The sequence below is a fragment of the Falco cherrug genome, chromosome 6 (assembly GCF_023634085.1).
Source record: "Falco cherrug isolate bFalChe1 chromosome 6, bFalChe1.pri, whole genome shotgun sequence".
Classification (NCBI taxonomy): domain Eukaryota; kingdom Metazoa; phylum Chordata; class Aves; order Falconiformes; family Falconidae; genus Falco; species Falco cherrug.
In genome coordinates this window covers 78,883,991-78,906,119 of record NC_073702.1, presented here as the reverse complement: position 1 = coordinate 78,906,119, position 22,129 = coordinate 78,883,991, and the positions used below count along the sequence as shown (strand labels likewise).

The window sequence follows — 22,129 nt, the reverse complement described above, 5'->3', positions numbered from 1 at the left end:
CCACCTCCCACACCAAATAAACCAAACTACTAATTCTCTCACTGTGATTTCCAGACAAGAAACACTGCAAAGAAACTTATTAAAATGTAACTTGAATCTCTAACCCTTTGTAGAGCCAAACATTCTCCAGATACTACCCTCTGGTTTTACTCTCCATAGCAGAAAGCAGATGGCTAGAGATTGGTGGTCTTCTATGAATTTGTTCTTCAACTGAAGCATTCCTTTGAAATTCTACACTTTCGGGATGAGAAAAGGCAAAAATTTATTTTGAAAAAATAAACTATTCAAATGAATGTTGTGTGCAACAAGAGGATAACTTGCTGAACCATAGTGTTTGAGAGCATGTGCATGTGAGTGTTCATATTTAATGTGCATGAAATTAACTCACCAACTAACTCTGTATGCATTGGGAATGAGCAGCTGAAATTAAACAAGAAACACAAGTAACAAGAAATTTGTGCAAAAATTATTCTTCCCTGCCTCCTTTAAATTCTGGTATACAAACAACTAGTTACTTGTTTTCAGCTCTACCTCAGTACAAGATCCAACTCTGTTTTGAACTAGTAACAACCACCACAGCTGCCAACAAGCACTACTTTCTGCTAAATGTTCATTGTTTCTTAACCTGGTGATCACAGCATCTCATATAATTTCCAGTATATTACAAAGTAAAAAAATACTTTTTGGATTTAAAGTTTTCCAGAACTTTTATTCGCACTCTCTTCTTAGATATTTTCAGTATAATAAAAATAATTTTAAAAAAATTCAAGATAGAAACCCCATAATATACTTAAAGTATAACTTGAATCATCCTGATACAGCTCACAGTAAATCCTTTCCACTGGATTTGTCAAACAGTCCATTCTTCGGAAGCTCAATCATTCAACTCCAGTCTCAACAACCACATTCTAGGGAAAAGACTAATTTTTGCATCCAAAATTTGACAACTATGGATGAAGTTTGTCTTTGAATCAGACTTGTGTAATCTGAGGACCCCAGAACTCTTAAAATATAACAATGTCCATATAATCTTAATCCCAATTGATTTATGTAGCTAGCTGCATTAACATTAGCTTTCTGTCACTGATTTTTCTTATTTTTATCAAAGCCTTGTTTGTAAGCTCCACGGTTTCATCCCACTTGTTTTTCTCGGGGCTTGTGTATGTCACTAATTTCTCAGTATACTGCAAGACTGACTTCAAAAACCTACGGGAAATAAAACCAAAGATTAAGTCATTAAAGGATTTAAAATGAAAAAGAAGGAAAGAAGGAAAGAAAGAAAGAAAGATATCTCAATGCCTGATTTAAAGCTGCTAATGTCTCCAAATTTCCAAATCTCCCTCAAGATGACCAATACAATAGGGTTTCTTCTACTCCTGGGAGAGAACCACTCCCTGATTCTCACATTAAGCAGCAATGATTTTCAGAACTGCTGTTAAACACTGCCATTAAAAGAATGTGGCGATAACATATGTGATAGATTTTTCCTCAAATGGCTTCCTTTCCTTTCTCAGTTAAGTATTTCCCAAAGACTATGACATCCAACCAGCTGTTAATTGACACACAAGGAGTAAAATTACAAATATATTAAATACAGCTTTTGTGTATTAGTATTTTATTCAGGATGTGATTGTTCTCTATTTATACTAAGGAAGTCTAATAGAAATTAAAAATGTGAACAACCAGTCCATATATTTTCAATTACATTATTTTAGTTCTTCAGTGAACATTGTCTGAGATATAATGATGACTATAATGGTAGAAAGGATGACGATGTACCAAAAGTCATGCTGCTCCTTTTTATTTTTTCTCTACAGGATTTATATTACAGATCAAAAAGGAATGTGTACAACTTCCTATTTTCAGAAAGTAAATCTTAAATACTCACTTTAGATACTGCTGATAATCAGAAGGATTCTTCTTACAAACCGAATGAATGTTGACTAGTTCTAGAGCAGTCAACACCAAGATGAGCCGCAACACCAGAGACAAAAATTTAATGCTAGAAATAAGCAAAAGTATTTTAAAAGAAAAAAAAAACTAAAACCAAATTAAATAAAAATCATCAATATAAAAAAATTCTTCAGACTTCTGCATCCAACCTAAATAGCTGGATATTGCATAGTGCGTGTGGGTACATAATTATGAAATGTCCTTCAGCAAAGAGCAGAGCAAATATCAAAATCATAAACAAAGACTATGAATTATGAAACTACAAAAAGAGAAACACATATAGTTAAGATTCCACAGGAAACCTCACCAGCACTCATTACTCCATGTAAAGTGGAGTTCAACTGAATTGCAAGTATGTATCGCCAGCTGTCAGTTTAAGCTCCGTTTTTAACATAATATAGTTAACATTTTTAGGAATATAACTTGGCCAAGAATACAATATTTACAGTTTTCCCAGTTTTTGAAGTAGATCCATAAATCCCTGGGAAACACTTCTGAATAGGAACAAAATGAATGGAATACTAAAGACTCTTTTCTGTCTATAAAGATGCTGATCCAGGAATAATGATAAGAAGCAGCAGAACTAAAGTAGGTAGAGTCTTGAAGTCTGCTTAATGTATTGCATTCAGATAAAACTCGAACAGCTTTTGTATACTTAAATAGGAAAAGCTAGTAACCAAAAATACAATCTAACATTTAAATGATACTTTTATTTGAAAGCTTATAATTTACAGTGAAGTAACCTAGCAACGCTAATGATGCCCATTAAGTTATTTTCCAATTTGAGATTTCCTTGTTATTTCAGTATTAGGACATAATATAAATCTGGGTTGACACTTAACTCTTAAATGGTTAACAAGAACACATGAAAACTGTTGCCTTTAAACTTCTAAGACAAACCCCTGAAAGCCAGCAACAGCAGCATGCACCCAGTCTCTCATAAACCTAACCACAAATAAAGAAACACCACGAGCCAACCTGTTCAACATTCGTAGATAGTTATGCCTCTGGCGAGAACGTAGAGTCTTGTTCATCCACTGTTTGTATCTCAATTCGGTGCTGGCAATAACTTGTTCAGACACTTGATGGCACTGCGTGCTTATTTTACGGAGTACCACCAATATTTCCAGGACAGGTCGTGGAGAATAAAGTGTGCAAATACGTGTATCACAAAGTTCGATCACCAGCCTCCAAAACAGGAAGAAATTGTTAATTTCCACCTTTTGTTAGCTCGATTTAACATGAGATACGTTTCATATTTGGTGTGGTTTAATCATAATGTTTTAACTCAGAAAACCTGGAAACATTATTGTTACCTCATGACTGAGAAAAAGCGAGGATCTATGCATTAGGGCTGTGACTGTGTTCTCCATCACTTAACTGAACATAAATGCAAAACTGCTGGTTATGAACACGTTTCCCATTTCAGATCAAAGAAATACAACCACAATAAACAAAACTGCCTGGCTGAAACGATATGCTGAACACATCAAATCACAGTAGGTTTGTGGTTGAAGCCTACCACCATAAATTCACAATGAATTAACATCCACCATAATAAAACTCGCGCGAAACAAATGGTATTAATTAGCGCTCACATTAGTGTGTGGTCTTTCTTCTGGGCAGAACAAGAAGCAGACGGTATCTTGTAAAATGCAGGTGGTGAGGCCATTGTTTTAATCAACACCACACCAGATTATGCTTTGTTAAAGCACCCAAATATCTTTCTTCTGTCATAATTCTAATCTGCTAAACTAATATGTCACGCACCACTTGAAACACTACTTTTATATAAACGTTTCTTAATCTCCTTCATGCTTAAATTACCTCTGAGACAGCAAAACATTAATGACTAAAAAGCAATAAAGGCAGAAAACTCTAAAAATGGTTTAACACTTCAGTAATTAGACTTCTTTTTCATAAATGAGAAAAATGCAGATTGGTGGGTAGGAAACAGAAGGCACACAAGCTACATAAGTAAAGCAACAGGTAAAATCCTCTTTGCATATCCTGCCCATGCCTAATGGGTTTGGTTATGAGAGTTTTGTTCCAACATATTCATGGGACTCTTGAGACTGCTGTAAGAGTGCCAATTAAAAGTCAAATTGTTTTGATCATTATTCTAAGTCAGATATAATTGGAACTAACATACCTAAAAGTCTGACAAGTATAACAAGGTATCTTCTGTTTTGGAACCTTGACACTAAAGCATGTAAGAAAAGAATTACGTAGTGACATATTGCTATTTTAAATGCCATACACAGCTGTGACACCAAGCACATTAAAACAAACTTATGATGCAGTTTTAGCAATCAAAAGAGATTAAAACCAACTTAGTACATAAATATTTAAAAAATTCTGCTTTCGGAGTCTGAAAGAAAAATGGTCATTTTTTTCATGGTAATTTCCAAATGAAATCTCTACTGTAATAATCTCCCAAATCTAGAATGTCTCATTTTCATTTTGAAGATGATGTTCAGCTGTGTTCCTAAGATTTTTCCATTAAATCATCAGCATTGTTAAAAGAAGTGCATCCAACATTTCAAGCACTGTTCTAAAACCAGTAAAATGAGTAACTTGGATTTGAGAATTCTTGTGTTGGGGTCCACATAAAAGCTGACAGCAGAAACTAGGAAGACACAACTCACCTCTCTGTTAGGACACTATTGATTCGATCATCTGAATTACAGCAATCTCGGGGCATATATTGCTGCAACTGAGATAAAATCTCAGATATCATAAAAATTAAAGTACTAGCTTCAGTATTTCCTTCCAACCTTCAAAACAAAACAAAATAAAGAATATTTGAGATGATAAAACTATGTAGTACTTACTATTTCTCAAATGGCATAGATCAAGATGCAGATTTTCTGGACAGCAGCATATTTCAACATCCACTCTCACTCTCTGGTATTATGGTTCTTTTTCCTCTACCTTACCACATCATTTCCTTCCTCTAACTAAAATTAACCTTTTCTCAGTCTCAGAAGTCTCCTGAACCCCTCTTAATCCTCTATTCATTCATCAAAATCCTGCAGCATATTGAGTCTGTGCTAGATGCATTGAATTTTCACCTCTCAGCTGTAAATATGTACAATTTCCTCCAGTGAAATTTTTGAACAACTTCCTCCTTTTCAAATAACAAGAGAACATGACATTCTTTTTCTAAGTAATATCTCATGTAAAGTCTTCCACTGATTTGGTTACCAAGCCTTTTTCAGAACAAGCAATTATCTTCTGTTTTACATCCAGTGGGCCTTTTTTTTTTTTTTTGTGATGGACTGAAGCTCTAATTTAACTTCCTACAGCCCCTTCAGCTCTCTTCAGAAATAGAATATGAAGTCACTAACAATTTTGTATGTTTCAGATGTCTTCTCATTCCCTTCAAGTTAGCACACTGTTCACAGCCTTTATAGTATCTATACTGGTGTGTATAGCACAGATTAAGCTAAAAAGAACAAAGGGGTCTTCTCACAACCCCAATGGTGTCTATCATCTTCCTAGTAAAGTATTTGAAAAGACATTTCACCATCTCAAATCCTATTCTTTGTAAATATTTTGAGAACTATCTTTTTTTTAGCAGCATACACATACCCTTTAATTGTCTGAACTTGTTCCTCAGGCACTGCTGGCAATTCAGGCCATAAATGAATGCTCTTCATACATTCCAGCACCTCAAAAATGTATCATGAAAGATGTTATGTATAGTGCAGCCTTTGACAGACAGGACAACAAAGTCTACTTTTCTTAGTGGCTATTTTAGAAAAAACTGCAACAGGTAGTGAGTTACTTATTCAGTAGTCATAACTGTGTAAGCCGACATCAGTTGTTAAGGTTTATATTAGGGCAAAAAGTCCTGATGTACATTTTCATGCTAAACCGTCATCTGAATACACTAATTTACTATTCCTTCTTCCATTTTTTTAGTATAAAAGATTAACTAACATGACTTTTCTAACATAGGGTTTGAATGCTGTCAAAAATGAAACGTACTAAGTATGTCCATTGCAATTCCCATCAATAGAGGAACATCTTCAAGCAATTCAATAATACATAAACTGATAAGCAGAGAACTACCACCACACTTGAAAGCAGATTTTGCTACAATGACAGAATCTTAATCAGCTGGCTTTCATACAACAAAAAGTTATAGCCTAATCCAAGATTCCTAGAGACATGACCAAATAGTGTTCCTGACATAAGAAAGCACAAGGAGATCAAGAAAACTACAGAACAGCAAACATTCAAGTAAGAATAAAGCTATGCAGTGATCCAGAGTACAAACACAGCCCCAACTGCATCAACAGGAGCGTGCTTAAATTACATCTCATTTTAGCAACTGTAAATTCTGAAAGATAAAACTAAAAAACTCATTAAAAATATGTAAGATTTAATTTTTTTAGGACAATCAAAGCATGAAGACAACAATTAGACCAATTTTAAGGATTCACAATTTTAAGGACCAAAATGCGTTCACAGCTGGAAGTACCTACCTGCTTCTTGAGTCGGGAAATTGGATGAAATTGAGAACAGTAGCAGCTTGCACAGTTCATCAGTGGTTTTATGACCATGTGTTCCTGATTTACGAAATCATAGACAATACACAACAGTTTCTTTAAACTGTCCTAATCATATGCAGACCTAGACTTATACTTAATTTTATGCAACCCACCTACAGTACTGAAGTCAATAAAGATTTCCAAATGTCCAAGGGCTGAAAGCAGTAATCAGCACGGTGAGTGTTAAAAGCTTAATTTCTTTGACACATTTTAACTATGAAATCTGACAGCAGCTGACAGAAAAGCAACCAAGTATTCTCTTAATGCAGCAGCATGCAATATATCCTGAGAAAGTAAAAAGAGCTGGAGCTACAACTAATAAATGGAGGATTTATCTCACAGACTGCTGTATGATATTGAAAGAAGTAATCCCAAATATTAACAGAAAATTCAGGGGAGCAAATTGAATAACTGCTAATGTTGAGAACCATGTACTGCTAGACAAAAAGTGTTCACAAATTCACAGTATGGAGAGTGTATACAAATCACACCTCCATTAGTGAGCACCATTACTTAAAGTGTCTCAGAGAAAGAAAATCTCAAATATTACACACCTCAGTGGCTGAGCTACAGCTGTTCTACAGACCTTGCAGATAATTCAGCAGATATTGCTAGGTATTGATATAATTTGACAAACAAAATTAAGTGGAATCATTATAATTTATGAATCAACCATAAGAGTAAGAAGTGGTTAAGCAAACAAACTACAGTACAGTAAGAACAAGTAACTTTTTTGGAAAACTTTCTGTACTTATTTCACTACAAACTAGAATAAACATATTTTCACAATTTTTTACTTGGAAGAATACTTCATTTTCACAAAGACCTGCTGTCAAATAAAATTCAGTCATAAGACTCTCTAAAGTCAGATTTGGCATCCTACACAACTGAAAAAGTATTCTAAGAATGTAATAGTGATCCCTACCTTAAAAGCAAACAAGTCTTTATCTGAGAATCTGCAGAGAAGAGTAATTGCAAATGCAACTATCTGATTAGCTATTTCTCTGGGAAATGCTTCCAGATTGATCTCTCCATGGCTTAAATGATCTCTTATACGTGGACCCTCCTGGTGGTTCAAGAAATCCCAAAGAAATTCCTGCGAAAACATACACCAAGCGTATAGAATTCTATTCTGTGTATATATGCATAGAATACCACTAAAAGATAAGTATGTAATCATACATATAAGAAAGGGGCATTTAGATGATCAGAAAAAAACATGCAAACTCTGCTTGTAGCAAAAAAATAATAAAAAAAGGCAACTTGTCCGTCTTGGTAGCGTTTGCGGAAATTCAAAACTAACATACGTACTATTTCATAAGAAGAAACAACAGTTTCCTTCAGCTTTGTGTCACAAGATCTCCACAGCCCGACTGTCTTTGGCAACAGGACAATAAACTGAGGTCTCTCCTACAGTCTCAAAAGGCCTCTAAATTCAACAACCTTAGTTTTTATGTTCATTATCTGAGTGGCACGATGTGCTCTGATAGGTTTGCATCTAAGTTTTTGTGCCATCTACCAAGGTAGTGCAAGATGTGTCCCAAGAGCAATAAAAAAATACATTTAAATTTTCTCTGTATGAGGTATCACTTTCCTCCTGCTCCATTCAGATGATCTTCAGAAGCCTACAGACAAGTATGTCTGAGACTTCTATATTTCAGAAAGACAGACAGTCTTATATCCTAACTCAATATAGCTTGTCAGGTACTACTTTGTATCCTTCACAATGAAAAAGGGTAAAAAGCTTCAGATTCTAAGAAGCTAGAGATAAGCCGTGTGAAATAAATGCCTATTAGGCATGATCATAAACATATTTTTAAATTTTAAAAGAAATAAAACAACCACAAGAAAAAAAAAACAAACTACCAAACTATAGAACTTTCAAAACACTTGCCATGGCAGGTTCCTCAAGAACAGCAGGAAGCTGGTTGACTTTATCATTTTCCAGATACTTTGCCAGCATCTAGAAAAAAAGTAATTTGTATAGAAATTTATTATTGAAAGCCAAAAAAATAAAAGAAAAAACACCAACTAAAGTAATTACTTTCCCTAATTTGAAGCCAATACTTTTGGCCCTCCAGAATCAATGTACCTAATTATTACTGACAGACAATTAGATATAATTCAAAGAAGCTGTAAAATTCAGGATTTCTGCTTGCAATGTTTATTTGTATTTTTAATAACTGAATCTAGGAAAAATGACAGAATGTTTCTATGAGATGAAGAATTTCAAGATAAAAACATTTAGAAGAAATAAAAGTCTGTTCATTAGAATTTGTATTAATTTTGGTATTTTCTAGGGGATTCCAAATTTAAAATGTTTACTGTCCGTCATCATCTATTTAGAAAAAAATTAGGAACAATGGCTTATCCAACACAAGCATGTGCTTTCTGGTCTTTAGTAATGGAAAGCATGCATGTGCTTAAATTCTGACATTGATATATATTAAAAAAAAATATAAAATCACAAGTACCTCATCAAAAGTGGTGTAGAGAGCAGAAGGCTAGAACAAAAGACAATTAATATTATTTGATTTTCACATGAAAACAGTTAACTAGACATGTATACCAAACTTGTATTTATTCATTTGCATGAGATACCAGAGGTGCATGAACTGAAAAAAAAAAAAACCCCAAACCCTTACAAATGAAAAAAGATACTTTTGGATTTTGTCCCAGGTTTTTTAAAATAAATATAACATGACCTACTTTTGAGCCTGAACTACTGTTTATGAATACTAACCTTCAAGTACTTATTAAGACCTCTTTTACTGGCAGACATCTTTACAAAAAAATTAAAGGCATTCATGAAACTCTACTGGAAATACGTAAGTAATGTTCCACAATGGATTGAAGAATTCTGGGGAAAATCTGTAAACGTTTAGACACTACACTTCTAGAATGATTATTTTGAAAATATTGTTAGCACTAGATCGTAACTGACTTTAGACAGTAATTTTACCTCAGCTGTTAGCAATCGATTTGGACATTTATTAGTTGTAGTGAAGAGCAATCGAAGTCCAGCTTCCAGCTGAGGAAGTAAGAGAATCACACAGTCAGCATACCTGAAAAAATAACAGAGATACTCAAAGGGCTTTTCCCCCCTTATAAATATAATCCAAATGAAAATTAGAGCAGTTTCAGAGTTACATTCTCAGGCCAAAACCCCAGAACAAAATTCCTTTGTAATGCACTCTGTAAACAAACAATACATGACTACCTGCGCCCAGCAGAAGCTGACCACCAAATTCAAACCAGTTCAGAGATAAGAATAATGTACAAAAAGTTAGGCTATGGGAGAGGAAAACAAAACAATGTACTTAATTTCTTTTTAGCTCAAAATGTTAGTATCTGAAGATTTGTTTCCGCTTGCTTTGTAAAAATCTTCCTTTTGGCTACATCTACAGTAGTTCTTTTTAGATTTCAAAATATAGTTTATAATCCTAGTTGGCACAAAATAAAGTAGCAAGTGCACAAACTTTCTGAGAGACCATTATAATAACGTGTAACTATACATTGTTAAGCAACAGATTTAGCAAAAAGCTTTGGAATCTACAAATGCTGCTATTATTCTATAAATATAATTATAGTTATATTCTACTAAAAAAATAATTTAAATTAAGAAATTGACTGTTACCTGTTTTGCTTGAAAGCTGTTAAAGCTGCCATCCAAAACGGTAACATTGTTTTTAATACAAAACTGGACAGTTTCACTAGCTCTTCAGCTATGGAAAGTGCCTCATGATTAAGATCTGCAAGTTAGCAAAACAACATTGAAAAACTACATACAATCTATGATTTATTAAATTTTTATATTTCACTGAAAATCTAGGATTATATCAGCATCTGTAATGGGAGGCTTAAATGTTATCCAATTTATTTTAACTATGGAAGTACAATGACAGTCATGTTTAAGATCAGAAATTGAGTTTGCAAGATTGCATTTTTTGTGATAATATAAAATTACAGAGTAAAAACAGTTAAAAAGGTCAAAGCTGCTTTTTACTGAGACTAAAAGACTACCCAGCAACTAGACCCAGCTTCTGTTGAGTTGTTCTGCACCTATTTTGAATACTTAAAGTGTAATATATATTAATAATTCTAATTCAGTAAAAACAGTACAGTAGTATGAACATTTGAACATGAGCACATTTTTCCTACTTCATCAATTTTCTGTGCTGACATTTAGCATAACTAACATTTAATACTTCAATGAAACATCTAATGAAACTCACACTTATGAATTCACATTATAAATATCCACGAGAAAGTTCAAAATGGCAAGTGCAACTTGACTGCAGTAGCTGTTTTTGAAAGCAAATCAACAGTTATAGGATTTATACTACGTTATCAGCTTGATCTGTATCCCCAAAACCCTGCCTCAGTTCTGTGAACAGAGGCAGTTCCACTGGCAAATTGATTATGTAGCACAAACTGACCACGACCACCACTGATACCAAGACTCCCCATATGCTGTTGTTGCTTTTAAAACAGTAGGAATAAACCAAGTAAGGTCTGTAGCCAGGGGTATGAGATGATTTTGACACTTCAGATCCTTCCCAGAGAAAAGCATCAGTGTACTGAAGATGCATCACCATCCCTTGCTCTGTTTCAACACTACCTTCCCTGTAAGATGCAGGGCACTCCTGCTGGGATCCTTGCAGAGGGAACCCACTAATTCACTGAATCTGGAAAGAATTAGATTTTGTAAAGGCAAATTAGATGACAGTTAAATGAAATAAACTCTCATCATGAAAAAACTGGAACAAACAGCTTTGGAGTCCTTTAGAAGCAGTAATATCAAACGCTTCACTGTGTTACAGTTGTTTTCGAATGCAGTATTTTTTTATGCAATAGTCAGTGGAACTGCTTACATACTAAAAAGTTGTCCTACAAGCATGAGTGATTCATCTGACACTGTATAAAGGTATCTTAGTTAAGATTCACTCTTAGAACTGTGGAAAAAACATTATTTTCAGCAGTAGTTTTGGACCAAGAAACAGTAACAAATATAGCATACTAAAAACTTGCTAATGGCTTAATACTTGCCTGGAAATACCTCAAACTCCTCCAAACTAGTGAAAATCACATAAGGTCGATGTACTAAAACGCATTTAGTTTGCAGAAGATATGCCTGTAGCAACTGTCCCAATCCTGCAGTTAAAAAAAGCAGCATAGCACAATATCTAGGGAAAATACCATAATATATTAGAAAAGCTTATACAACTAAATCTTTTGTAAAGAATCAACATTTGGGGACAAAGCAGTTTTTTACTCTTTCAAAGAAAATCCAAAACCTATGCTCCCTATCTCTTTTGAGTAGGGGCACTTGCATTCACAAGCAAGAAAAAACAATGCAGAATTAGGAAAAGAGTATCACTATTCTACACTGGCTGCTGCTGTTGCTTCTCCTCCTCCCCCATTCCTCTACCCATTGTTCCAAGTTATACATGACTGCCCTGACAGACAAGGAACCAGGTTTCAAAAAAACCCCTTAAGCTTTCTTGCTTTTCTGGCTAGTAAAAAAACCACGGGTCATAACACTGACCAGCTTTATACTGGCTGAAGTATTCTAAGGAAATCCATTCCAAAAGAAGCAGCAATGGCAGGCGAAAACTGCGAGGATACTGCCAGAGGCCTTTGGGTATTTTTTTTAATAATATTTTTCAATAAGAGCAGTAGGTTTTACTAACAACTTTTCAAGCACTCTCAAGTCTGACCGGTAAGGAAATGAGATTCTTTTTGGTAACTTACTTTGCAGGAATTTCTTGTGGGGATGCAAATCCATGCCACAAAACATTACGAAGATTCAGACCATATGGAGATCCAATGAATATCCTCAGTACATTCATCTAATTAATAAACATGAAGAAATGTATTATTTAATACATTGTATCTTTCCTTGGCAGAAAAATTCAGAACTTATTGAGAAACTACAACGTCTATGGTCAAGATGACTGGCCACAGCTTGTCACAGTAACAGCAACTCATTATTTGCAATTCCTAGTGTTCTCCGAAAGAAAAACATGCAGCTTACTTGTACATGTTATAGGACATAATACAGGAAGAACAAAACTAGTTTTAGACATTCCAAACTGTTATGACAGGCAAACAAATGAGATCAAGTTTAGCTCTTACTGCCTGTAGCATAAATCCATCATAATTTAATACAAATTAACATAAAATACAGAATTTGCATTCAAAGCTGTATTCCAGATCACTATCAAACAACAAGGGAAAGCCTGGTTTTATTTTTTAACTGTAAGAATTGAACTATGTTAACATTCCATCAAAATTCAATAAATAATCCTTATAATACTACTGGACTGGCTATCAATATCAGCTTCTACAGTTCAGATCCAATATTTTGTACTAACAAAGAATTTAGATAAAACTGTATGAGAAAGATCACTGTTTACACAAGAGTGTAAGTATCATCAGAATTTTGTTATTATTATTTGCTTGCACATGGGATGAACAAATTAATTTCTCTATTTTGAAAAATTCTAGTGTGGTAAATGTTATAAAGTATCATATGACACTTCTGGTAAAGGGGAACAGCTTATCAGAAGCAGCCAGTACAGGATACTTATTTTCAAGTACCATAACTCAGACAACTCTACAGCTTGCTCATGCCCTTGACAGGTATGTGAAATTCTACGTATGTAAGTTTTCCTGTAGAAAAGCAAAGAAGAATATAAGAACTATTTTTGCCACATTTTTTGGCCCAGACTGTAACATGTATAAAATGAAAGTTTTTCCATTATACTACAGAATTTGCAAACTCTTCTTCAGTGCAAGCAAAGGCTATGCTTGGAAACCTGCCATTTGGCAAGAAGAAAACCAGCTCAGCATGTATTACTTATATCAAAACTATGCACTTACTACAGCTTGTCCAAACACAACCGCAAGCTGCTTAGAAGCAAGCAAATCTCTTAGAAGGAAAGGACAATCTTTATCAATCAGTAAATATACCTATTAAAAAAAGAAGAAAAAGAGATAACATAAGTAATTCCATATACTTCTTTGTATTTCAAACATACAACTCAACTATTTCATCCAGTGACCATTTTCATTATTGTAAAAACACTAACCAAACAAAACCCACCAAATCCTTAAAAAGGCTTTGAATTCTGTAACTTAATGGCAAATTAAAATTTACAGAACGTATCAGGAAAGAATGGATATCCTACTTAATGTTCCCGTAGTTAGGATTTTCACAGTGTTTGTACATGTATTGCTCTTCTCCTCAAAAAAACAAACAAACAAAAAAAACCTAACCCACACCAAGAACACGTAATTAAGGGAATAAACTCTACCCAGGACACCACACTTCATTCTTACTCTAGACATCCCTAGGGTCTGTCGTTGTTAAAGCAAGGAGACTTGTGGTTTGTCTTCTGATTCTAGCTGTTCCTTAAACTAGATTTCATGCTAGTTGGGCAATCTCAGCATCTTTAGTCTCAACTGCTATGAAGCCTTCCATTCTTTGTATTCTCCCTGATGTTTTTTTTCCAATTTTTAGCAATTTTCCATTACTTCAAAATTTACCATGCCTCATACTTGGGCAAATTGGTTTGTCTAGGTGTGAATTAACCCACATCTCCTTCTCCGGAGTTCCTCATAGAGATTTAACAACCTGCTATTTTATCTTATCTGTGGGCAATATACCCCATCAGCCAAGCCTCTTAAAACAGCTGTTAATTCCCTTCTCCCTAACCTGCACGGCCATAAGCAGTGGTGGCATCTGTTCATGTGGTTGCAGTGAAGCAGACCAAAGAACTGATCAAACTGAAAAACAAAAATGGGGGCAGGGGAAAAAGGTGGGAAGGTACCTGGACCTTCAGTCAATCAATGGATTCATCAATCTAGCTTGCTAGCAGGCCTTCAAATATTTGCAACTCACATAACATACAGAATACCAGCAAACACAGCAGATGGCTGTCAAGCCTGATTGAACAAACTTCAGCAGTGCCATCACCAAATGTTAAAACTATAGCTGAACTCATGTTCCATCAAAAAGGGTTCACAATATAAGTTTTTTAACATCAGTCAGAATTCCTAAGTCTAAGTCATATTGCATATGCACTCCTTGCCTCATGCTGGTCATGAACTCCTGCAGCATTACTCTTTAAACTTAACAAGAGTGCGTACCTTTACTAACTACTACAGGGTAAAGGAAAGATGGAACGTGTTAGCAAAACAAATGTTCAGGACTACAAGATGGATCCCAGACCCATCCAGCTGATCTGTTTGGTCAAGAATTTCAGTGGCCAGCTGACTTCTAGATGTTTTTGCAGCACAAGACTCATGTTGAAGCATTTATACAGATGTACACTCTGTGAACAGAGCTCTGAGGAAAAAAGTTATCTAGCAGCCTGTTCCATCTGCATACTCCTGCCTCTCTTCACAGAAGTTACTACATCATCAGATCTACTGCAGAAGGTATGCTGCTCCCTCTTTCAGTTAAATAAATCGGAGTAACAAAGACTTATTATACATATACTGATGAAGCCAACTTTCCTCTTTAATAATGAAATTCATTAGTAACAGCACTCACACAAGCAACTCTACCAGCACAGGTGAAGGAGCCCCAGAAGATTTTTCCATTAGCACAAGTGGGTCCAGAAAAGAACATCTGTCCAACTCAAAATACAGCTGGCCTGTTAGGGTACTACTACAGCGTCGTAATAGAGAGATTACTACAGGGTAATCTCACTTTTTCAACGTGTAATTAAATCCAAGAGCTCATTCCCATCTTCTAAAACCAAATTGCAATAGACTCCTCATGTTAGCACTTACATCACCCAAGGCTCGCTCCAAGCATGACGTTAGTTTCATTAAGCCAAGAGCAACTTCTGTAGCTTGTGTATATTGTAGAACATCAAATATTTCAAGAAATAACTGTATGGTGGGGAAGAGGAAGAATGTTGTGTTAAATATTCAGAAGGAACAATCAAATTGTCAAAAGCACAGAGAAACCTAAACATTTCTCTGTGATAGTTGTTATGCAAATGCAGAAAGAAAACCATGCCATGAAAATAAAAATGTAGATGCCTGTAAAGGAAAATGCCTTAGAGCATCTCCTATATTTTTAGTTGCAATGTATATTGTGCCTTACATCTATAAAAATTATCAACAATAACTTTACACTGTAAAACTTGATATTAAGCACAGATTATCAGAAAAACAAAATCCTACCATCTTACGTGAAAACAGGCCCACAGCACCTTATGTTCTCCTTGTGATAACTTATATAAAGTCTCATTACAAAGTCAGGAAAACTAAAAGCAACTGTATTACAGAGAAGGACAATTAATTACAAATTCTAAGCATTGTGGTTCATTGACATATCTGTGTGTTCTTACATTAAACTTCCACAACGGGTTCATATGCCAAAATACAAGTTGTCAACAGACACTTCCGTACCTCTGTGCAGTTTGTCCAGCGCAGCCATAATGCATACTGAATTACAAATTGTTCCTTGGTCAGAGATTTGAAGTGCAAATTAACAGATTCACATACAGGTCCTAATGATCGTATGCTTTTGATATAATCCACATTTTGATCTTAAATTGAAAAACAGAAGGTGATTAGAGTACCAAACTTCATGAAGGTCCAATATTTTAAAACTCACAAGGAGTAAAACCTGCTACAGCTTCTGTACATATTTAGCACAGAGGATTTTACCCAGACTATTTTAGCACAACTAATACACAACAATTTATTGTTCAAAAGACCACACAGGTAAGATACAGAAAAGCAAAAGTGCAGTGTGAAACCAGGTAAGATTGACTACCTTCTCCAGATAAAAAAAAAAAACAAACAAAAAAAACCAAAAAACAAACCCTAATGCAAGAAAATACGAAAGAGGATTATCGTGTTCTGGTTTTGCTGAAATGGGAAGAACCTGCTAGAATACATAAATTCCACATAATCAAACTGGAAGCTAGTGCAGGCTCAGAGATATCCATCAAGTTGCACCACTTACACCTTTTAAAGAATGCAGATGGATGTGGTACCTTACAGAGTGGTATCATTGCTCCTCTTTGGTGGGATACTTTTACATGAAAATAAGTTCTTCTGAAACATACTGCTAGAGGCAGAAACATGTATCATTTTTACCATCTCTGGAAACTAATAACAGAGCTTGCAATTTGACAAATTAACATTCAATGAGTTCATCAGGGCATAAATACTTTATTTTGGTTGAAAAGCAACTATAAACTGTTCTACCTATAGAAGGCAAACCAAAAAGTCAGTACTTTGGTATAAGCTAACGTTGGGGAAACAAAGCCAGAAGCAACAGTAGGAACACTGATGGCCTCAGACTATCTTAAATTCACTGCAAAAGGGATATAAAGAACACAGAAGAAAGCAGTTATGAGGTATGAAAGAAGCAGAACTGAACCCATTACATACAGGCACATGAAGCTGGGAACCAAGATGAATGAGGAAGCAATGGAGCAGCTGCTTATGTAGCACAGGTAACATGAATCTTGGGAGCCAGCACAAACCAAATACCAAACAATGTATTTGAAATTACTTCTTTGAATTTATTGATGCATTTGAAATTTAAATTAAAAATTTAAAGCCCTTTGTAGATATGAACTGTATGTACTCTAATCTGCAGCAAAGCCAATGCTGCACTGTAATAAAATATTATACTAAGCTAGGACTTCTATGAACTGTACTGAGATTCTGCATCAGTCTAAAATGCATCACTAGTACAGCAGGTAAACACCAACCTGATTCAAGGTAACACACGTGCTCTGTAACAGCTTGCCAACATACTTCACCATTTTCAGATAAAATATTATTAATATCATAGGTGTCCTTCTTCTCAAATCCGAGTTTGCAAATCACATAATGCACAGGTGGAGAAAGACAAGTAGTGACCGAGTCTGACAATGCCATCTAGAACACACACACACCCAAAAGGCCTTGCATTAAGAAAGTAGATTAGAACAAAGAAAATTATTACAAAAGTATACCCATAAGCACGGGTATACAGATAGCAATACTGCATCCATAAAGAAGTTGTTAAGGTTTGCAATGCAACTTTCATATAGGCACATGATGAAAGGAACTCTGAGCAGAACCACCTTGCAGAAAACTGAGGGGAAGAATTGCCTGATCTGCATCATGTCAGGATAATGTATTTCTGAATGGGTTTATGTAAAAACTGATACTATGATAGATTGAAGCAAAAGGTCCCTGTTTACATATAACCGCTCCATCTAACCTCTGAGTTTGCATGGAAAATGATGCTACTTGAAGCAAAACCAAGAGCTTCAGTCCTTATGACCAGCAAAATCAAAGGGGGGGGGGGGGGCCGGGAGCAGGAGCAGGGGGGAGGAATGTGTGAATTCTGTATTGAATTGGTAGCAGTGGTTGAACAATTGAAGCATAAACGTTGTTTGTACATTAGCCTAAACAAAGAAATGGACTGATTCAGAAGCACACATCTAAAAGAATTTACAAAGATAGAACTGCTCATGCTTAACTATGAGGGAAAATGCTTCTGATTTTAATAAAGTGTCACACTCCCCCATTAATAAAACAGAACAGACAAAAAAATGTTTGAAAATAAAGTACCATACAAAATATAAAAAGAATCCATTAAATTAAAAACATTTTTTTCCTCTTTAATTAGGTGGTGGCATTGACCTTCACAGTATGTACTTTCTGAATTCATGGCTTCAAGGAGAGACTACATATTTACATGGGTAACAGCACAGAGCAAGTACGATGGTTCTTGCAAGGAACCAGTATTAGCTGCCATCAGGAGTACCTTATCTGCTATTAAAACAAAAAATAAAAATCCAAAGCGTTCATGAAACATGTACTCCAGTCCTTCACCTAATTATTCTGAGGCTCCTCGCATTCCGCGGTCAAGAGACTGGAGGCCAGAGCAAAACTTAACTCCCACGGCCACCCTTTAGCGCCTGAAAGAGGCCAGACGCGGGCAGGCAGCTGCCATCTCAGGGGGAGAACGTGGCCAAGCCCCGACTTTCCACCGGTGACCGGGCCGCGCCTCACAGCCACGGCCGGGCCCCCCGCCACGGCCGCCCCCGGCCCGCCGCCCCCCGGCCACAGCACCAGCGTTTCCCCAGGGCCAGCAGCGCCCGCGCAGGGCCGAGGGCGGCGGCAGCAGCCCCCGGCCCGCAGCCCCAGCCCGAAGCCCCCGGCCCCCCTTCTCGCTCGCCCCGCCCCGCCATGGCGCCCCGCTGCCGCTACCTCCGGTACCGCCGGGCCAGCCCGCTCTACGTCATGACGCTGGCTAGCGCGCGGCGTCACGCCTGGCTCGCGCGGGAAGGGCCCCGCCCTGGCAGGGGGCTGAGCGCGAAGGCGGGCTCTCGCCGCGGCCCGTCGGTGGGGGCGGGGGGCGCGGGGTTCGCCCCCGCCGGGCTGGGCGGCGACGCTGCGTGCCGCCAGCCACGGAGAAGCGCTCCGAGATGCCGAATTTCGCCCCGGCCCCGAAGGGAGGAAAGCGGCGCCGGGGCCTGTTGGATAAAGACAGATTGAACGGCCGCCTGGGCGCGGGCGGGACGGCCCCGGGGGTGAGGAGGCGACGGCCTCCCCCCTGCTGTGGCATTCCCCTGGGCGGGCGCGTCGGCCCGGGGCTGTAGCGCTTCAGGCGGCCCTGAAGGAGGAGGGGGGGGGGGGTGCCCCGTGTGTCCGTAGGAAGGCTGGTGCCCCGTGTGTCCGTAGGAAGGCTGGTGCCGTGTGTGGGAGAGCGTGGGGGGCAGTGTGCGAGTCAAAGGTGAGTGTGGTCTGGTGGAGGCTTGTCTGGGAAATGCTGTTCCCGTGGGCTGTACGCCCGGTTTGGGATAGCTCGTCCCTTTTCTGCCACGCTGCAGCTGGTGTGCCGCATTAGGCATGGGGAGGCAGAGGTTTTAAAATTTAGCCAAAATGAAGGTAAAAAACAGCCAAGGGAGGAGGTCTTCCCTTTGGTGGCGCAGTCTCTCCCACTTGGGCTGCTACTGTAAGTTCCCTAAGGTAGGTGTGCCCTTTTTTTGAAGAAATAACCAGGAACTGTTTCTTTAATGCAGCTATTGCCTGTTCAAACAGACTTACTAACATTATTTCTTTCAAATAGTAAAAGCTTTCTTCTCTTGGCATACTTAGTTACATATGTCCAAGGTTAAGCCAACACAGTGGAACTCAGTAACATAATGCAGGCTTTTGTATAGTTAAATGCAAAGTCAGTTCTTTAATTTTTGGAAGATTCTTTCACAAAGGACACAAATACTATATGGAAATGTAATTGCAATGTTGTACTAATACTTGGAATCACAGTATTTGTATTGTGAAAAACAGAAGTATGTCTATTAGCCTTTTGTGTAGAGATATCAATAAGGTTTTTGGTTGCCTCATTAGTAAGTGGCTTCTTGCACATGAGCAAATGATTACACAAACTTCTGTCACTAAGAGTAGCAGTTAAATTTGTAAGTAACAGCGTTGTTAGTGGTATCCTATAGATGTGAATTTTCTTCCATCTGTAATAGTATAGGCCAAAGGTGGTGTACTCATGCTGAGCCATGTTAGCAAAGAATTGCTGTTTGAATTGTGACTTTTTTCACAGGTTAATTTCCACTGATGTGGATTGGGATGCTGATTTGAGCAGCTCAGCTGGGAGACTTGAGGTGGGTTTTATTCTGTTAGGAGACCTGTGATGAGTGATGTGAATAAGCTGTAAATAATATGGTCAAGTTTGTATTCATAAACCAATATTCATTTCAATGCATAAATAAGCTTGTAATTGTATAGCGACAAAGGGGTTAAAATGTCTGAAAGATCATATAGACTGTCTGGCAAGAAAGTTGCAAATCTCTGCAAGGGGAGCTGTCCTCCTTATCTGCAAAGCAAGCTGCCCTACCAAGGAGGTAACGGGACAGCAGGATGGCCTTGAGTAAAATTAACAAGGAGTATTGTAAAAACCCTGGGAAAGATTTCTACAAGTCTGCCAACTCATCACTTTTGAGAACTAAGGTGAAAAGTACACCATGAGGAAGACCTACGGCCTTCCTCCCATAGACCACTGCCCACATTCTAAAGACCCCGGCCCACAATTTTTGGAAGAATCTGCGCAAGCGTGAAAGACTGATAAGCTAATTAGCATACGCAGCGAGGGTAGGCGGGTTCAGGTAATGAATATGTATAGGCATTAATGGAATATTCATCGTTTCATTATATAAATATAAGATAATCTGCCCCTCTGGGTGTGTACGATTGGTGGAAGGATCCCCCGTACACCCGGCGCCGACAATAAAGAATACTTAATCACTAAGAAATTCTGAAGACGTTCTTTGAAACATGAGCAGGCAAGGGCTGTAGTCTTTAGATAGATCTGAATTTCAGTTAGAAGATAACGAGTGTCCACAGCCGAAGTGCAAATGTGTTTTCTCCTTGTGTTTTTAGTGTAGTGTAAGTACTATTCAGAGTCTGCATTGTTGTCATGGTATCTACAAACATCTGTAGCCAATTTGCGCAAGAACTGTTAACATCACTGCTTTTTAACAGTTATCTAACGGTAACTAACCAGAGGAGAGTAGCTAATGTCCATGGTGTTGACAGGGCTAAAGTGATTTCATAGAGAAGAAACTGCACTGCTTCCCTTACTCTCAAACTCCTCTGACTGAAAGATTTGTGAGCCTGGGTAGTGCATCTTTTCAAATAATTCTCATGGAACTTGTATATTATCCAGAAGTGTATGACTTTTTTCCTATACTACTTAGTGTAAGCTTTGCACTGTGGTGTTGTAGCACCTTTGTGATCTTTTCTGCTCTTCTGAGCAGAAACTGATGATTTTCTGTCACCTAAGTTCTAGCTGTAGTAGGAAGTGGAGTGAGGGACTGACGAGTCAGCAAAACTTGGAAGTGGTTAGTTAGGAGTTGTCTGGTGTAGAAGACCACTGTCTGTAGCATTTGTTATGATCTCATTGGTTCCATGTGCTTTTCTGTCTGTCTTGTTTTGTTACTGTTTTACAGTACTATTCTAAGCCAGCCATGGAGGACAGCAGGTGAGTTGCTGCTTGCATTTGTAGAGGGACAAATTTTGTTATGTACATTGAAGGGAATGATAGTATGCAGACTGGGTGGGGAGAAAACATGGATCCTCAAGAGTTGTGATGACAAATAAAAAGAATGATTACTCTGTTTTTAAGTGCCAAGTAAAATTACAAAGCTTGCAAATTGGAGCATATTTTTATCTCTTTATTAATGAGCAAATTAAGTCATTAATACATAAAATATTTGTTTACTAGCTTCACAAGGAACAAGGACAAGTAATATGATGTAATAAATTAATGGGAACATATATTTTGGGGTTTGTGTATGCTGTTTGAATGAAAAGCTTGAAGTTGTGGTTAACAGTCTTGGACACAGATGTTGATATCTGTGTGTTTTTACCTAGAAAATTCAGTGTATTAAGAGCGCTAGTATGGTGTGTCTGATTAACTGAGTTTCAGATGAAGATACCTATTTCTTTTTTGGTAACGTATTCCTAGACAAATTGTTCTTTTTCCTCTTAGCTGTACACTATAAGTATTATTTAGAGACTATTAAATACTAAAATACTGGCATGTGATGTGGACTTTTTTATTCTTTTGCACA

At 37.2% G+C, this 22,129-nt stretch overlaps 1 protein-coding gene across 3 annotated transcripts; it reads right to left on the bottom strand.

Moving 5' to 3' along the window:
• Positions 1–688: 688 nt before the first annotated feature.
• Positions 689–19,075, bottom strand: ERMARD (ER membrane associated RNA degradation). Of its 3 annotated transcripts, none has more exons than XM_055714215.1 (18): positions 18,753–19,075; positions 17,261–17,429; positions 15,942–16,081; positions 15,315–15,416; positions 13,398–13,487; positions 12,267–12,364; positions 11,562–11,698; positions 10,150–10,264; positions 9,475–9,577; positions 8,987–9,016; positions 8,407–8,475; positions 7,438–7,608; positions 6,447–6,530; positions 5,548–5,627; positions 4,602–4,730; positions 2,932–3,141; positions 1,889–2,002; positions 689–1,206 (listed from the first exon to the last, which is right to left on the bottom strand). In XM_055714215.1, exons 2-18 carry the CDS (start codon positions 17,427–17,429, stop codon positions 1,047–1,049), a joined length of 2,001 nt encoding a protein of 666 aa, XP_055570190.1. In that variant the 5' UTR covers positions 18,753–19,075; the 3' UTR covers positions 689–1,046. The 3 variants fall into 3 exon arrangements, with proteins under 3 accessions (XP_055570190.1, XP_027664517.2, XP_005441622.4); XM_027808716.2 differs by lacking the exon at positions 18,753–19,075 and adding an exon at positions 18,375–18,637; XM_005441565.4 differs by lacking the exon at positions 18,753–19,075 and adding an exon at positions 18,198–18,368.
• Between the last annotated feature and the right edge of the window lie 3,054 nt (positions 19,076–22,129).

Excerpts from the sequence above, each read along its gene's own strand:
- ERMARD (XM_055714215.1), bottom strand. The coding sequence starts at position 17,429 with ATGGCATTGTCAGACTCGGTCACTACTTGTCTTTCTCCACCTGTGCAT. Across the intron at positions 6,531-7,437 it reads AAGACTTGTTTGCTTTTAAG|GAACACATGGTCATAAAACC; the intron begins GTAGGGATCACT and ends TTCGTAAATCAG. Across the intron at positions 2,003-2,931 it reads TATCTACGAATGTTGAACAG|CATTAAATTTTTGTCTCTGG; the intron begins GTTGGCTCGTGG and ends GCTTATTTCTAG.